The sequence below is a fragment of the Pleurodeles waltl genome, chromosome 10 (assembly GCF_031143425.1).
Source record: "Pleurodeles waltl isolate 20211129_DDA chromosome 10, aPleWal1.hap1.20221129, whole genome shotgun sequence".
Lineage (NCBI taxonomy): Eukaryota > Metazoa > Chordata > Amphibia > Caudata > Salamandridae > Pleurodeles > Pleurodeles waltl.
This window is the reverse complement of record NC_090449.1, coordinates 664,287,751-664,301,290: the sequence shown is the minus strand read 5'-3', so window position 1 is coordinate 664,301,290 and position 13,540 is coordinate 664,287,751. Positions and strand designations below refer to the sequence as shown.

The 13,540-nt window shown below is 43.4% G+C and overlaps 1 protein-coding gene across 3 annotated transcripts in view; it reads left to right on the top strand.

Moving 5' to 3' along the window:
• Positions 1 to 13,540, top strand: part of PTPRN2 (protein tyrosine phosphatase receptor type N2) — a 2,126,515-nt gene that overhangs the window by 1,465,878 nt on the left and 647,097 nt on the right. For all 3 annotated transcript variants that reach the window (XM_069211159.1, XM_069211160.1, XM_069211161.1), the window contains exon 12: positions 3,231 to 3,295. In XM_069211159.1, the coding sequence (XP_069067260.1) occupies positions 3,231 to 3,295 (65 nt within the window). The remainder of the gene's footprint in view (positions 1 to 3,230; positions 3,296 to 13,540) is intronic.

Below are 13,540 nucleotides of genomic sequence, written 5' to 3'. Positions count from 1 at the left end.
GTTGTCAAAAAAATGGGAATATTTTAGGAGGTCACCTTCATCAGAATTTAAATATCCTTTATTTGGTGATTTTACTTTTTGCTGCCTCCCTCACCGCTTGCAACGGTCTGCCTCTTTTTGAGTCACACTCCGAGAGAAAGGAGTTTTATGTTCACTGCCTTTGATTTTAAGGTTCAGAGCCAAAGAACATTGCTTTGCTTTTATTCTGTATTATTTTTTAGATAACATTAAACATTTAAATGAAGCCTTCTCAATGAAAGCAAGGCGACTGTGCATTTTTAACTTCTGCAAAGGAAGACGAGGTTAATAAATTATGGAGACCTTGAGTTTGTTTGAAACCTTGCATTAAAGTTAAATTAGCTTTAGTCGCAGGTGATTTGGCATATCTCACATTCACTTAAACATGGCCATATAGTAATTGGCAGGCCGAGGTTTTGCAAGAGAGTGGATTAAAGAAAGCAATATTGATGGAATATCGGCAAGGAATATCCTGATGTTTGATAATATTTGACATGGAGAGCGTTCTCCCGCAATGAGCACAAGGCAAGCACCAACACAAAGGGTGGTAAGACAGCAGTTTATGGTGCCTTCCAGTGGTGGCACCAAAATGCTGGAAAAAAAGGTCTGACGTATGGGGGGGCACCCTATTTAGCAACATGTTATTTTGCCCAGAGGGCTGAAAATCTTTACATTCTTGCTGAGAATATAGAGCATCATTGAGATAAATTGAAGGTTAGTAAAATCAAGGGAATGTGGCTGGTAACTAAATCAATCCCAACTTTTGAAGAGTCAAAATTGTCTCAGTCATCCTAGAAAAGATCTATTTTTCTATGTATATATTAATTATAAACACAGCACCAGAATAATCAATGCCACCGGCTCAACCTCAAGTTAACAGATAGTGACCAAAAACAATAACTTTGGTACTTTTTTGTTTTAGTTTTGAATTGTATTCTCACAGTCTGGATAGCATTTACAGACTGGTAGACAATAGTGTACTAGATTGGGCAGTGGTGTTACATAAAGGGCAGATGTAGAGTAGCATATCAGAGGAGCTACGTGTTTACTTCACATGCCATCTAAATAAAAAGACATACTCTTCAAAGTGAGAAATTTCACTGAAACTGAACAAATAATAGAAGTAGCCTTAAAATCGTCACACGTTGACTAAGAGGCCCTTAAATAACATGCTACACGCCTGGATATCAATAGGAAACTTCAGTGAGAAAGCACTAATGAGATTTTATATAACATTGGGTACTCCTGAAAGAGGTACGGAAAAACATCAGTGAAACAGAGGAGACAGCAAAGGGTCATTGGGTTTTATATCAGTAGTATAGAATGCTTGTATTGACTCTGTGCAGCTGGAGTTAAGGCACTTTTTTGAAAATGGGGAAATAATGGGAAAGTTTGCTCTGGATAGGCAGTGTGCTTTGGATCTTACATGCTTTGATTACTACAAAATGGGGAATAACATGCTAGTCCTGGAATTTCTAGCTTCGATTCTTCTTGCAGTTATCAATTCTATTTACACATATTTTCCTCATTTGAGCAGGAGGAAAGTATGTGCAGACACCCATTTGTTTTACCGGGTGTTCCTGCACCCAGTAAAGCTTCAGCTTGGGTAGGGTGGTAACTCATGCTGCGATAGTACTTAACATAACTGTTAATGTGGGCCTTAGAGAAGAAAGCATTAACTGGGGTGATATGGTCAAACTGCTTATTGCCAAAGATGAAGGTAGGTTGCAGAGTTAAATAATGCTTTCAGAAGTGTCAATTGAGCTTTTGGGAATCCAATTAGTAGGGCATTAACGTAGCCAGTAAATATATGACCAAAGAGAGGACACCAATTGTGAGTCACATTTGGACAAAAAAAAATTCATGACCTGGCTTAACAGTTCAAGCAGGACCGTTCCAATTGGAGCAGGGTCAAGAATTATTTGCAAATAGTCGGGTCCAAGCTGAGGTGGCATGGTGTGCAATAATGATGGATTGGCATGCCGTCCTGAGTAATTACCAGTCCTTGAGATTAATTCAAGCATTCCAGCCATCACTTTTTGTATGAAGATGTATAATGCACAAACCTAGCTGTAAAGCAAACGAGCACTGTACAGAATGGGTAACAATGCATAGGTAGATGGGAAGTGGTTGCCTGAAGGGGCAAGGAAGTCTTGCATCGAGAAACAACAACTGAATCTAAATCAAGGAGCTCTGTTACTGTTTGCAGCATCATTGGGTATGCTTAAACTCCGACTTTAAGCCAGGAGGAAATCTGGGCCAAAATCATGGATGGCGGGAATTTCCCATACTGGCCAATATCGCCACATAGATTTCGGTCTATTACAGGTTAAATCCCTCAGAATGGGAAATAACTCTAAGGGCCTGGAACTATCATGTAGTGTTGAACACAGAATTTGCTATTCCATGGGGTTTAACATAGGCACTTCCTGACTGCTCTTAGCATGGGAGGGGACTTTGAGGGTAGGTATCATGAAGGAGAGCTGGAAAAAATTTTGGTTGGTTGGGGGCAGGAGACCGAGCACTACATGTGCTCCTTCTTGCCTTAGCTAATATCTGGTGATTCCTGTTTCATAAAATATTGTGTCATTGCATTATGGCCAATAAATGCATGAATGAGATACTAAACTTTTCCACTCCTCTGAATATCCTCTATTTCATTTCCTTTCCAATGTGGTGTTTTTTTGGATCTGTTGTGACAAGAGAAGATGCTGGTATTTCCTGGTGACATCATGTACGTCAATTAGCAGTAGGCGGGCTGGGAGCTGCTAACTCTAGCTTTCTTCTCGGTACCCCTTGCTACCCATGGCTTCAAACGCAGGAACTGTCCGTAAACTGAACTCTATCAACAAGGCGTCTTTTCTGTAATTTGCAGTCTATGCCTTACCTTTAGCCGCTCAGAAGTTAATGGAGGGCTGTTCTTGGGCAAAGGGTCGAACAAGGGATCAACATTGTGATGTGATTGGCCAACCAAAAGATTAATGATGTCACTTCCGCTGCTGCTGGCATTTTAATGAATCAACAGGCATGGATAAGCGCTATGTTATGACAGAGAAATATCACGACCAGGGCAGAGGGAACGAGTTTTGTATGACCGGAACTCGGTCAATTAGAGCACTCCTGCCAGCATCACGAGGACATGTTTTTATAAGACTTAAAATGATCAACAGTGCAGAGTTTGCTGACAGTTTGTGTTTTATTTTCTATTTCAGCCAGCCACAAAGATGAACTGGAGAAGGCGACTGGGCTAAAAATTCTTCAGACAGGCACCGGAGAGGTAGGTGTCTTTTGGGCTTTTAGAGCCGCTGTAAAACAACCGTGGTCTTCCTTAAGGACATTTTAAGCTCCTACTTACAAATCCCGGTCAGTGCTGCCCACACCGCCCAGAGAAGGTTTTTGGCTGTACAGCTGCATATGTCGAAATGAAATCAGCTTAAAATAAATACGCCACTGCCTCCCACTGGGGCGGAGTCCGAACGCAAGAGCAAAGCTGAGCCGGCTTGAGAAAGGCATTCCACGGCTTTGTTTCTTCTGAGACCCCGAATCCCTGCAGATGAACAAAGCAGATGAAGGGTCTTTCATGTTCACTGGTTCCACTGCAAAGCGAGCTAACAGGAATCTATAAAACAGCATAGTTGACGGTAAAAGATTTCACACGAATGGCGACTGCTCTGTGAGTGGCTGCCTGTTGGGAAGGTATCTGCGCCAGATGTGAGAACACGCGCAGGATGGCCAGCAGCGTTGATTGCACCAGCTAATGATAACATGTATGTGGCACTGTGGTGCGTGCCAATGCATATTCTTGTTCTGAATAAGCTCAAACGGTTTTTTGTTTTTAATGCGCGCTGAGCTGAATTAACGCGTTTCATGCTGGGACACACAAAATATTTGGAACTTTGGATCAAAATGAATGTACATAATGTGCGGCGAGGGACCACGACCAAAGAAATGCGAAACATTGAGCGGGTTATGCTGCCCTTTCACCCCCCTTCCCCCAAAATGGTTAGGGAATGGTATTCTCCTTTCTGTGGACCTGTATAAATGGTTTACACCGTGCTGGTTTACAAGTGGTAGCAACAGAGACAGGTTTTTAAGTCGACTCAAAGCACAACTTGATTGTGCAGGTCCATAATGTGAGCAATGAGGATCAAGAGGCGGGTGACCTAGGAGGTCCAGAGGATGCGGCTCTCCTAGGTAAAAACACATTACGCTGTCGTAAATATTAAAAGCTTCCCTTTATTACTATTTTTGCTCCAAATCACATTTTATCAGGAAACGTTTATTTTTGCATGTTACATGTGTGGGTGCCTGTATTGCACAAAATGCAGTGGTGTAAAACTTTTTTCCCACAGAACCATAACAATATTTCACGGATCCCTGTAAAATATGGATTTCAACATCACAGTGATACCCACAGCACTGCGGAGCTTCACTATGCGCAATGAATCCTAGAATTATGCAGCATGAGGGCCATTTTATGCATCCGAGGTTTTTAAATTATGCGGCAACATTGTACAACAGATTCTCTAGTAGCATTATATTTATCAAGTTGAGGTAGAAACAACTTGAATCTGCAAATGTAGTAAATTGCACGACAAGTGTGTTAAATGAATAATTATGGAATGACTGCAGCCACGGAATTGCATAATTCGATTGGGCCTGACCATTGTCCATTTTTTTAATCAACAATCCATTCATATTCATGAATGGGAAACTCAACTTTTACGTTATAATTCCAATCAGTACGTATTGTGAGCTGCAAGTTGGAGAGAACGGTTTCATTAATCTCCTCTTTTTTTATAGACAAAAATGTGTTTTAACAACGCGGGCAATCACGGAGCACTCTGTAACATTTTACTTACTATTTTCAAGAAGGATTGTCCTTTGTAAAAAAAAAAAAAAAAAAAAAACAAGAGTTTTTTTTTAAACTATCTCAAAATAATTCAGTAATATACAAAATCCATACTGGGTAAATGGTCGCATGAACAAACCACTCTGCCTTCGCTCTCATGGCATTAGAAGCCGTCAATGGCAATATCTGACTATAACATGGTTACCCGCTGTCTTATCATTTCAAAGAATTAAACTTATACAAACATTCATATCTCGCATTTATTGCTACAGAGCCTAGGTCAACCCATGTCTTTTATCATATTGCACCCTTTCTAACCAGAGATATCACTGCATATGCCATGCTTATTCCGTATTATAATAATTTTACCGATAAAAACAAGTGGGACCATAATTACAAAGTTTTTTTTAGAGAGACAAGATGTCATGGCATGGATTTTCAATTTATGCTGTAGTTCTGGCTGATTATTTTTGTCTATAACCTCTAGGCATGCATAATCAGCATTGCATAAATCAAATATGCAGATTCACAGTTATTAATATGCTATACGTTATCATTGCTAAGTGTGAGGTAGGATATCATAATTTGCAAGAGTTTAAACATATTAAGTAACTCAAGGTTCGATGGCATCTGTCGCTGTAGATACGCATGTTTTGCATAGCTCGCCATCTGGTGTTGGGTCGGAGTGTTACAAGTTGTTTTTCTTCGAAGAAGTCTTTCGAGTCACGGGACCGAGTGACTCCTCCTTTTGTCTCCATTGCGCATGGGCGTCGACTCCATCTTCGATTGTTTTTTTTCCGCCATCAGGTTCGGACGTGTTCCTGACGCTCCGAGTTTCGGAACGGAAAAGCAGCTAAATTCCGGAAGATTTTCGTCGGTATTGTTGCGTTCGGGATCGGCGTAGTCAGAATCAACACCGCATCGAAGATCGAAGAGCTCCGGAGCCCTTCGGGGTAGTTTTCGATCCCCGTCGGGGCCTGCTCGGCCCGACCGCGTGTAGAAGAACGCCAATGGAACGGACCCCGTTCCGTTTCTGTCCCAAATGCCACAAAAAATACCCCTATTCAGACCAACACTTGGTCTGTAACCTGTGCCTATCACCTGAGCACAGTGAAGACACCTGCGAGGCCTGTCGTGCGTTCCGGTCCCGAAAAACACTCCGAGACCGTCGAGCAAGAAGACTTCAAATGGCGTCCACGCCGACAGCGCACCGAGAGTTCGAGGTACAGGAAGAGGAAGAAACCTTTTCGATACACGAATCGGACTCCGAGGAATTCGACGATCCACGAACCGTGAGTAAGACGTCGAAAACCACGCATAAGAAGATTGTCAAGGCCCAGGGGACGCCACTGCCACCAGGCCATGGCTCCACCCATAAATTCGGTGACCGACCGTCGGCACCAAAAAAGGCCCAATCAGTGCCGAGACCGTCCGACTCCGGTCGAGACACCGGCACGCAGCCTTCTCGGGACCGAGAAAGTGCTGGAGACATACATCGACACCGAGATAGCGGTGTAGACACGGCTCGACGCCGAGACAGCGGCACCGATGAAGATCGACGCCGAGATGTTTCGACTCCGAAAAAGAAAAAAGCCACCTCGGAGCCGAAAAAAGATGCAGACAGGGTTTCGGTGCCGAAACAACCTGCAACCAACCCAGTTTCAGGCTCTTATACCGAAGAGCAATCACTGACCTTCCAAATGCGAAAGCATAGGTATGAGGAAGACCTGCAATCCACCGATGTAGACCATACGCAGAAACGTATTTTTATACAGCAGGGGACAGGAAAGATAAGCACCCTTCCCCCTATTAGGAGAAAGAGAAGCCTGGAATTTCAAACTGACCAAACACCACAAACAAAAATGGTGAAAAGGGTTACTCCGCCACCCTCTCCTCCACCTATAATTCACGTCTCGCCAGCACAAACTCCATCACATTCCCCGGCTCACACCACCATGAGCCAAGGTGACCAGGATCAGGACGCATGGGACTTATACGACGCCCCTGTGCCAGATAAGTCCGGAGGCATACCCTACAAAGCCATCACCACCAGAGGACAGTACTGCATATTCTCAGGTGGTGGCTAGAGCAGCACAATTCCACAATGTAAGCCTCCACTCAGAACAAGTCGAGGATGACTTTCTATTCAACACCCTCTCTGCCACCCACAGCTCCTACCAAAGCCTGCCTATGCTCCCTGGTATGCTTCGGCACGCAAAAGACATCTTTAAGGAGCCGGTCAAAAGTAGGGCAATCACACCAAGGGTGGAAAAAAAGTATTAAGCGCCTCCTACAGACCCTATTTTCATAACTTCGCAGCTGCCACCAGATTCTGTCGTTGTAGGAGCAGCTAGGAAAAGGGCCAACTCCCACACATCTGGGGACGCACCACCCCCAGATAAGGAAAGCCGCAAGTTCGATGCAGCTGGAAAGAGAGTCGCAGCACAAGCTGCAAACCAGTGGCGCATCGCTAACTCACAGGCACTTCTTGCGCGCTATGACAGAGCCCATTGGGATGAGATGCAACATCTCATTGAACATCTATCCAAAGACCTACAAAAGAGGGCAAAGCAAGTGGTTGAAGAAGGACAGAACATTTCAAACAACCAGATACGCTCCTCCATGGACGCAGCAGACACAGCTGCAAGAACAATAAATACATCTGTGACCATCAGAAGGCATGCATGGCTACGAACGTCTGGGTTTAAACCAGAGATTCAGCAGGCAGTTCTCAATATGCCATTCAACGAAAAAGAACTGTTCGGTCCAGAAGTGGACACGGCGATTGAGAAACTTAAAAAGGACACAGACACTGCTAAAGCCATGGGCGCACTCTACTCCCCGCAGAGCAGAGGAAATTACAGCACCTTCCGCAAAACACCCTTTAGAGGGGGGTTTCGGGGTCAGGCCACACAAGCCAGCACCTCACAGGCAACACCATCCAGTTACCAGGGACAGTACAGGGGAGGCTTTCGGGGCCAATATAGAGGAGGGCAATTCCCTAGGAATAGGGGAAAATTTCAAAGCCCCAAAACCCCTACAACTAAGCAGTGACTCACATGTCACTCACCCCCTCCACACAACACCAGTGGGGGGAAGAATAGGTCATTATTACAAAGCATGGGAGGAAATCACTACAGACACTTGGGTTCTAGCAATTATCCAAAATGGTTATTGCATAGAATTTCTACAATTCCCTCCAAACATACCACCAAGAGCACAAAATTTATCAAAACATCATTCCGAGCTCCTGGAGATAGAAGTTCAAGCACTATTGCAAAAGAACGCAATCGAGTTAGTACCAAACACACAAATAAACACAGGAGTTTATTCACTGTACTTCTTAATACCAAAGAAGGACAAAACGCTAAGACCAATCCTAGACCTAAGAATACTAAACACATACATCAAATCAGACCACTTTCACATGGTCACACTACAAGAAGTGTTACCATTGCTGAAACTACACGACTACATGACAACATTAGACCTCAAAGACGCGTATTTCCATATACCAATACATCCATCGCACAGGAAATACCTAAGGTTTGTATTCAAAGGAATACACTACCAATTCAAGGTACTGCCTTTCGGTTTAACAACCGCACCAAGAGTCTTTACCAAATGTCTAGCAGTAGTCGCTGCACACATCAGAAGGCAGCAAATACATGTATTCCCGTATCTAGACGACTGGCTAATCAAGACCCATTCGTTAATAACGTGCTCACACCACACAAATCAAATCATACAAACCCTCTACAAACTAGGGTTCACAGTCAACTTCGCAAAATCCAACATTCTGCCGCGCAAGGTACAACAATACCTAGGAGCCATAATAAACACAACAATAGGAGTAGCCACTCCAAGCCCACAAAGAATTCAAAATTTCAACAACATCATACAACGCATGTATCCAACACAGAAAATACAAGCAAAGATGATATTACAACTCCTAGGCATGATGTCTTCATGCATAGCCATTGTCCCAAACGCAAGACTGCACATGAGGCCCTTACAACAGTGCCTAGCATCACAGTGGTCACAAGCACAGGGTCACCTTACAGATCTGGTGTTAATAGACCGCCAAACTTACCTCTCGCTTCTATGGTGGAACAATATAAATTTAAACAAAGGGCGGCCTTTCCAAGACCCAGTGCCACAATACGTAATAACAACAGATGCTTCCATGACAGGGTGGGGAGCACACCTCGATCAACACAGCATACAAGGACAATGGAACGTACATCAAACAAAACTGCATATAAATCACCTAGAACTGCTAGCAGTTTTTCAAGCACTAAAGGCTTTTCAACCAATAATAGTTCACAAATACATTCTCGTCAAAACAGACAACATAACAACAATGTATTATCTAAACAAACAAGGGGGGACGCACTCAACGCAATTGAGCCTGCTGGCACAAAAGATATGGCGTTGGGCAATTCACAACCAAATTCGCCTAATAGCACAATTTATCCCAGGAATTCAGAATCAACTCGCAGACAATCTCTCTCGAGATCACCAACACGTCCACGAATGGGAAATTCACCCCCAAATTCTGAACACTTACTTCACGCTCTGGGGAACACCTCAAATAGACTTGTTTGCGACAAAAGAGAACGCAAAATGCCAAAACTTCGCATCCAGATACCCACACAGGCAGTCCCACGGCAATGCCCTATGGATCAACTGGTCAGGGATATTTGCCTACGCTTTTCCTCCTCTCCCTCTCCTTCCTTATCTGGTAAACAAACTCAGTCAAAACAAACTCAAACTCATATTAATAGCACCAACTTGGGCAAGGCAACCCTGGTACACAACGCTGCTAGACCTATCAGTAGTACCCCACATCAAACTGCCCAACAGGCCGGATCTGTTAACACAACACAACCAAACGATCAGACACCCAGATCCAGCATCGCTGAATCTAGCAATCTGGCTCCTGAAATCCTAGAATTCGGACACTTACAACTTACCCAAGAATGTATGGAAGTCATAAAGCAAGCCAGAAGGCCATCCACCAGGCACTGCTATGACAGTAAATGGAAGAGGTTTGTTTGCTACTGCCATATTAATCAAATCCAACCATTACACGCAACCCCAAAACATGTAGTGGGTTACTTGCTTCACTTACAAAAATCTAACCTAGCTTTCTCTTCCATTAAAATACACCTTGCAGCAATATCTGCATACCTGCAGCCTACCTATTCAACTTCCCTATATAGGATACCAGTCATTAAAGCATTCATGGAGGGCCTTAAAATAATTATTCCACCAAGAACACCACCTGTTCCTTCATGGAACCTAAATGTTGTCTTAACTAGACTTATGGGTCCACCTTTTGAACCCATGCACTCCTGCGAAATACAGTTCCTAACATGGAAGGTTGCATTTCTCATCGCCATTACCTCTCTAAGAAGAGTAAGCGAGATTCAGGCGTTTACAATACAAGAACCTTTTATACAACTACACAAAAATAAGGTCGTCCTAAGGACTAATCCTAAATTTCTACCAAAAGTTATTTCTCCGTTCCATCTAAATCAAACAGTGGAACTTCCAGTGTTCTTCCCACAGCCAGATTCCGTAGCTGAAAGGGCACTACATACTTTAGATGTCAAAAGAGCATTAATGTATTACATTGACAGAACAAAGAGCATCAGGAAAACTAAACAGCTATTTATTGCATTCCAAAAACCTCATGCAGGAAACCCAATATCAAAACAAGGTATAGCCAGATGGATAGTTAAATGCATCCAAATCTGCTACCTTAAAGCTAAACGACAACTGCCCATTACACCAAGGGCACACTCAACCAGAAAGAAAGGTGCTACCATGGCCTTTCTAGGAAACATCCCAATGCAAGAAATATGTAAGGCAGCCACATGGTCTACGCCTCACACATTCACCAAGCACTACTGTGTAGACGTGTTATCCGCACAACAAGCCACAGTAGGTCAAGCCGTATTAAGAACATTGTTTCAGACTACTCCCACTCCTACAGGCTGAGCCACCGCTTTGGGGAGATAACTGCTTACTAGTCTATGCAAAACATGCGTATCTACAGCGACAGATGCCATCGAACTGAAAATGTCACTTACCCAGTGTACATCTGTTCGTGGCATCAGTCGCTGTAGATTCGCATGTGCCCACCCGCCTCCCCGGGAGCCTGTAGCAGTTCGGAAGGTACCTTCAACTATTTGTATATATATAATTTTAACCTTAAATAGGTACATACTTAGTCACTCCATTGCATGGGCACTATTACTACAATACAACTCCTACCTCACCCTCTGCGGGGAAAAACAATCGAAGATGGAGTCGACGCCCATGCGCAATGGAGACAAAAGGAGGAGTCACTCGGTCCCGTGACTCGAAAGACTTCTTCGAAGAAAAACAACTTGTAACACTCCGACCCAACACCAGATGGCGAGCTATGCAAAACATGCGAATCTACAGCGACTGATGCCACGAACAGATGTACACTGGGTAAGTGACATTTTCATTGTGGCACATCAAAGCTGCATTGCATACATTTTAACAGGAGCATAGCTTCGGGGGGGCATGTTTGGGGTGTGATACCACCCAGATAAATGCATTCTTGGCCTTTGTAGTTGGTCTGGGGCTACTGAGTTGGGTCTTCTATGTCTGTGGTTTTTTTTTTGGCATCCTACTTTCACTAAGAAGTGTATATATATATATATATATATATATACACACATATATATATATATATATATATATATATATATATATATATATATATATATATATATATACTATTTACTTTCAACAAGCGTGTGGGTGCTCTGTCATGGGCACAAGCCCTGCTACTCATATGCACAAACTTGTGGAGATACGACAGCCAAAGAACATGGGAACTCCAGGGTAGCTTGATATCCCATCCTGTATTATCAGCAGGATGATTACATTCCCAACGTGTTTCGGCTCTAAGTGAGCCTTGACAAAGGTCATTACTGACGTTGCTCCTCATGGGAACAGTCCTTCCTGAGGATTGGTCACCTCACCCATTCACACAGCAACCCTCTGCTTTTTTAGTTGGGAAATTTGAGCCCCCCCCCAACAGAATCTCACTGACTAAGTTACAGCCTTACATGTTGAGCTATTTGTAGAATCTGAATGTAACCAAGTCTACTTTACTGAAAGTCCTGGTTGTGTAGTTGAACACTCTCTGCAGTCACTTGGGTGGACTGAGAAAAGTCCAATCCAGTGACATTTCTATGATCTGGATGTGTCCATTGGAGTTCTTGGAGGGCAGGTCCATGCCGGGCTTCAAAGGTAGCCACCCGTTATGCAAAATATACCAATTTAGATTAATTGTATGTAAATTTAGTTTCTTTTCATATCCTACAACTCTGGAATTTATCTAGCCCGCATGTACCAAAATCTGCCCTAGACAGTGCAATTGTTTGAACTAAGAAAACTCTTCAATAGGTAGGCTGGGAAGCAGTAATATTGTGTGACAACTTGAGGCCATAGTTGCATAATTTTAGTACCTCTCTCATCTGATACAGAGGGAGCTACAGTAAATAATATTTGCATGGTCAACAAAGAACTGCCTGAGTTAAAAGCCCAGCATATGAGACAATGAATGATGTCATCAGTGGTGAGACTGCATTTTATTAGGGCACTCAGGGGTCAAGAGGTACATGACTACCCAAATACGCAGAGTAAGAAGACTGTTGCTTGTTTGATTAAAGCGAGCCAGAGAGGAAGTACTCCCATATTACATGGCCACCAGGTCATGGGGACAGTTTTCGAGCCCTAGGCTCGCCCTTAACAAAACAATGTGTACTATGGGTTATGCTTTCAAGTCAAAATTAAACAAATTGGCCTAGAATTGGCTTACTTCACATTTTAAAATGAAAGCACAGGAGAGGAAACAACTGTCGCTGTACACTGAGGCAATACTTATTTGAGATGGTGGTTGCAGGTGGGGCCCACCAGCCCTCATTTTTTGAGACCGGTGCATATTTTTCTGAATCAGACATATACCAAGCTCCAGAGAGGGAAAACCCACAAAGTAGAATGATGGGAGAAGACAAAGCTGGAAAAACATTTCAAAGGGAGAAAGCAGAAACCTGTAAAAGTGTGATAAAGGGGCAGGGAGTGTCTGGTGGTGGATTAAAACATCATGAGGTGGTATCAAGACTACACAGCCTTGGTATTCAGCATGCCAACATCTCGCCAGCTGCAGGCTTCTGAGCTGAGTTTTGGGCACCAGCACTCATACACAAATGAGGCACTGCACTGAGAATATCTAAAGAGTTTTTTTTTTATAACGGTTTAGGTTGCCATTTAGTGCCCCATTTTCCTTTCCGGACTTTAATTTTGAGGCTTTAGCACAATCTATAAATTTCCCTCTAATATTCACTGTGCTTTCCCTTTCACCTAATATTTACTGGACGTCTATTGCCTGCTCATTTAGTCCCATTATGAGCCTCTCCTTCGGAACAATGCGCCTGATTTAGGCATGCAAACTATTTCATGCTTTCCAGCAGCTTCATAGAGGGAGTGCAGCGTACCTTGAAAGCTTCCGTTCTGCAGCTGAGCGGCCAGAGTGCCGAGGCAAAGGGGAACAAATGACTGAGAACAACTCTTCCAACAATGCTCGGAGTTTCTTGACAGACCCATTGTTCCTCTTGCTCTCTC